Source organism: Papaver somniferum, chromosome 8 (assembly GCF_003573695.1).
Source record: "Papaver somniferum cultivar HN1 chromosome 8, ASM357369v1, whole genome shotgun sequence".
Classification (NCBI taxonomy): Eukaryota; Viridiplantae; Streptophyta; class Magnoliopsida; order Ranunculales; family Papaveraceae; genus Papaver; species Papaver somniferum.
Window position 1 is genome coordinate 96,366,202 of NC_039365.1, and position 4,632 is coordinate 96,370,833.

The 4,632-nt window shown below is 38.4% G+C and overlaps 1 protein-coding gene across 1 annotated transcript; it reads right to left on the reverse strand.

The window, feature by feature from the left end:
- Positions 1-2,502: 2,502 nt before the first annotated feature.
- On the reverse strand, positions 2,503-4,213 carry LOC113305810. The gene is made up of 3 exons (XM_026554811.1): positions 3,549-4,213; positions 3,019-3,461; positions 2,503-2,880 (listed from the first exon to the last, which is right to left on the reverse strand). The coding sequence occupies exons 1-3, from the start codon at positions 4,156-4,158 to the stop codon at positions 2,503-2,505; spliced, it is 1,431 nt and encodes a 476-aa protein (XP_026410596.1). The 5' UTR covers positions 4,159-4,213.
- Positions 4,214-4,632: the final 419 nt, after the last annotated feature.

Genomic DNA, 4,632 nt, shown 5'->3' on the forward strand with positions numbered 1-4,632 from the left:
CCTGGGGTGCCCTTAATAATTCGGTGGGTGCCTTTAGTAAATTTCAGTGCTGCCCTTAACATTTTTGGTGCGGGGGGTGCCCCGAGTACTTTTCCCGGGTGTCTTTAGCACACTTCTGGGGTGTATTTAGTAATTTTTTTCGGGGGGGTCCAAAAACCACTTTTCACGTAACATTCTCCACAAGAGCTTATTTCCTAGAAAAGATTTAAAGCAAGTTTATTAGTGATAAAATGAGTCCCATCTAATGTATTTATGGGTGAAAATGCGTCGCACTTACGTGCTTATCAGTAGACACCTAAATAAGATATCCAGGTATCCCGTCAATCAAACATCTGTAAAAAAATAATCTGACAGAGGTCGCCCAAATAAAGCTATGAGCTATCAAAGAAAAATGAACTAAAGTTTTATAAAAGAAGTCTACAAAGTTACTTTAATTAAACTGGGGCCAAATACGTTGATGACAAAATATAACATTTACTCGAAAAATGATTGTTGAAGAGCAGCTGAGTCGTGAAATAAGACTCAAGGTCAGATGTCGAAGACCTGAACCAGATGTACAAAGATTAAACCACAGGTTTCCAAACACAACTAAGACACGAAGATAGACGTGGAAGACCTGAGTCCATTGGCGAAGCTGAGAATAACCTCGACGTTATTAGCTCAGTATAAACTTGGAAAGCTAGATAATTATCACAAAGAGTTGTCCCAAGTCTAAACAAGTGCAAGGAGAAAAGTTAATTCGGTTCCAGCAATCACGTGCTTACTTAAGATGAAAGGTATTTACATGTAATCCCTATGTTCATGCAATGTATAAATATCCAGAAAGGCTGATAATGTAAACAAGGTCGTTTCATTAACAGAAATCAGACTTCATATGTTTCTCTATGTTTTATGATTCTCTTCTAATGGCCTTATCCTTAACCGACTTAGAATATAATCAGAAATCCTGACCTTACATCACCGGAAATATGATCAGAGAACACAGATTAGAGAGATAACAATGATTGTACTTCTAAATCAAGGGCTACGGTCATCAAAAGTGAAGGTATGCTTCTCGGTAGAGTCGACACATCTTCATTACACGACAAAATAAACGCCCATACCGACATTGACTTATTGAACCGAGTCGGCTCGGGTCTATTGGAATGGTGGGTAACATAGCTCATCCTTTTTGTCGGTGGTCTTCCAAATCAAGTTACAATTTGAAGTCGAACTTAACTGTACTACTTCCCGTGCCTGTCCAAACGGTTCTTTCAGAATTTATATATAGGGGATTTTAATAAAGTGCCACACTTCCAATATGCAGTTTCTGAAAATGCCACCGTTTTTTTGAGAGTTTATTAAATGCCATACTCTTGACTTTTATCATCCCGTTTTTTTGAGATAACGGTTAACGGCTGTTAGTCTTTGTTAGTACATACGTGGCATTAAATAACCCGTCCAAAATTACATAGAAGCCCCTGAATCAGTTAACAGGGATTGAGTTAATCAGTTCACTGGGATTGAGTTAACCGGCTATAGAGTAGTGAGTTAACTCGCGACTCCGTGCACGTGAGAAAAACGTGCAAGATTTGCTAACGGTCGGAATACACGTGGGATCAATCTAAGAGAAAAAATCGACGATCCATATTTTACCTGGATTTATAACGGTCTTATTCATCATCTTGAAGCTCTATATATACTAATGAAGATCCCAAACTCTTCATTAGTCAATTTCTTCAGAAGTTCAACACATAAAAATGAGCCAAAAGGTTATAAACTCTCCAGGTAGTAACAGTTGCAGTAGTAGTAGCAAGAGCAGCAGCAGCAGCAAATTTAGACAGCAAACTACCCCAGATCTATGTCCAACATGTGAACAAGGAAGTCATGAGTCTAAGGTTTGTCCCTGGATGTACTCTAGATGCAAACATATACCTTGTAATGGTATAAGACAACTACTAAGATCCAGCACAAGAGAAACAGATGGAGAAATGTTCTTGAAGTGTTCAAATCCTACCTGCACCTACTTTGAATGGTTTGATTCTGCCAGTCATCCACTCAAATCCAAGAATATCAAGCTACCCAAAGAGAATTGTTGTTGTGCTTGTGGAGAAGAGACCCACTGTTACAAAGAATGCCCACTGCATAAGCAAGAATGCTACAAAGAGCAATGCAAGTCAATAATGCAGCTGAGAAGATGCAAAAATGAACACAATAGAAACATTGCTTACCTGATCTGCACAGATTGTGAAGCATTTAGATGGGTATCAGACCACCTTTTCATTGCAGCAAAAAATAGGGTTATCCATTCAAGTTTCAATCTCAATGCCATATGTAAGGAACTTCAAAAGACTATTAACATGTAATTAGTTCTTAACTAATATCATTTCCATTCATAAAGTAAGATTATCCATCAAAATAAAACTGAATTCAGGTACATAAAAAAAACAGATCTAACACTATGATATCAGTGTCTAAAGCAAAAAAAAAAGATCTAACACAACAAGAAGCACACACACACTTCTACTTCTTCTTAGCCTTGCTTTGCTTTCCCTTTGTGACAGGAATATGTTGACTAACAGATCCAATACCAGTAAAGTTCTGACTGAAATTCAGAACATCTTGTGTAGATCCATGGGTGCTAGGTTCTGTTGGTGCTCTTCCAAAGTTTTTAGGTCCTGTTGACTCACCAACAAATGAAGATGTACCTCTGGATTTGTTCACCTTTGCTTTACCCCTTGCACTGCTACTTTCAGGATGATCTCTACTAGTGAAGGTGCAGTTTGCAGCATCATACTCGGTGCTTGGCATGAATCCAGTTGGGTTTTTACCAACATCACCACCAGCACAGGTTCTCTTATTATGACCAGCAGTAGATCCACACTTTCCACATTTCCTTTTCTTCACCACAGTTTCAGGTTCATCACCACCAGCACAGGTTGTCAAAGTGCTCCTACATTATAGTAACCTGAGTTATTATATAACCTACTAACTATGAATCAAAAAACATAGGGATATTTAAAAAAGAGAGGCACAAACCTGAAAATGCCTCACTTTGTAAGCTTTGCATGCATTCCACAATAAGTTGTGCAAGGTTGGTGCCTTGTGGTACTTCTTGAAGTTCTTGTACAAGTGCCTGAAGCAATATCTAACTCTTGCACCAGGGAAAACCTTTGGAACAGATTCCAACAACCCTTTTTGCCTATCAGAAATAAAGGTAATTCTGCCAGCATGATGTGCATTGATTGCTGGAGCCAAATCCTTGAGGAACCCAGTCCAGCTCTCCTTGGTTTCACTCTTAGCCACCTTAATGCCTAAAGGCACCAGAGAATTCTGACCATCAATTGCTGTTGCAGCCATTAGAACACCACCACGCTTTCCAGTTAGATGGCATGCATCTAAACCTATGACTCCCCTGCAAGCTTTCTGAAATCCTCTCATTGGTGCAGCAAATGAAATAGTCATGCTCATGAATGTCTTATCTGCACATTTAGTAACCAACCATTAAATAACTGAGCACCACTTACAAATAAATGAATCAATCATGAATGTCTTAACATAATGTATACCTCTTTTCCCATAAGTGTATTTAGCAACAGACCCTGGATTAGTATGAGCCACCATTGCACAAAAGATGGGTACATCCTTGTAGCTGTCTTCATAATTACCAAACAGATCTTCTAAAAGAAGATTTCTAGCCTTCCATGCACAAATATAAGGTATATTGATGTTATGAGTTACAAAAAAGTCTCTTGCAATGTGTTTAGGCTTTGGAATTAAGGCCCCAGCTGTCTGCTTTAACTTCTCATGTACCACATCTTTTACGAACTCAGGATCCGCGGATCTGTTAAAACTCTTTGGATCCGCAACACAAGTGTGTTCTAGATTAACCTTCCTAACAATAAAAGTAGGCTCATGCCTTTTTATGCTAGCATTTACAAACCAGTTACAACCATACTCTTCCCTAAACCTACATCTCACTCTTAATCTTGTTTTGTCACTCTTATAGACCGTATACTGATAATTATGTTTTACACAGTAACCCCTAAGATGTTTCTTATAAGCACTCTTGTTATTAAAAGCATACTTTACCTCCATCTTAGTAGGATCAACAGGAGTCACCTCTTCTTCTACAGGGAATAATGGTTCTTCTTCTTCATCACTGTGCATATTGAACATTTCTTTCCACTTCTGGTAATCAAGCTTTGGTTTGGAATATTTATCATCATTTACTTCAGGACCATCATTATCTTTATCATTATTCTTGTCATCATTAGAAACTGCAATCAACATCAAAGTGTTAGTACATGTAAAAAATAAACAAAAAATTATAAACACTAAAGGGTCCATACCTTCTTCATTGTCTTCTTCACTACTGCTTGAATCACTGCTTTCATCTCCAACTTTGTATGTCTTGACAATATCTTCATAATCAATATCATTTTCTTCATCACTGTCAAAGATTGGTGGAGCATTTGGGTCTTCAATGGGGTGACATTCATCTACAGTAGTGTTCTCTAGCACCACATTGTCCTCATCATCACCATCACTATTGTCCCCTGCATCAGTCTTATCCCCTGTATCAGTCTTATCCCCTGCATTAGCCTTATCCCCTGCATCAGTCTTATCCCCTGTATCAGTCTTATCCCCTGC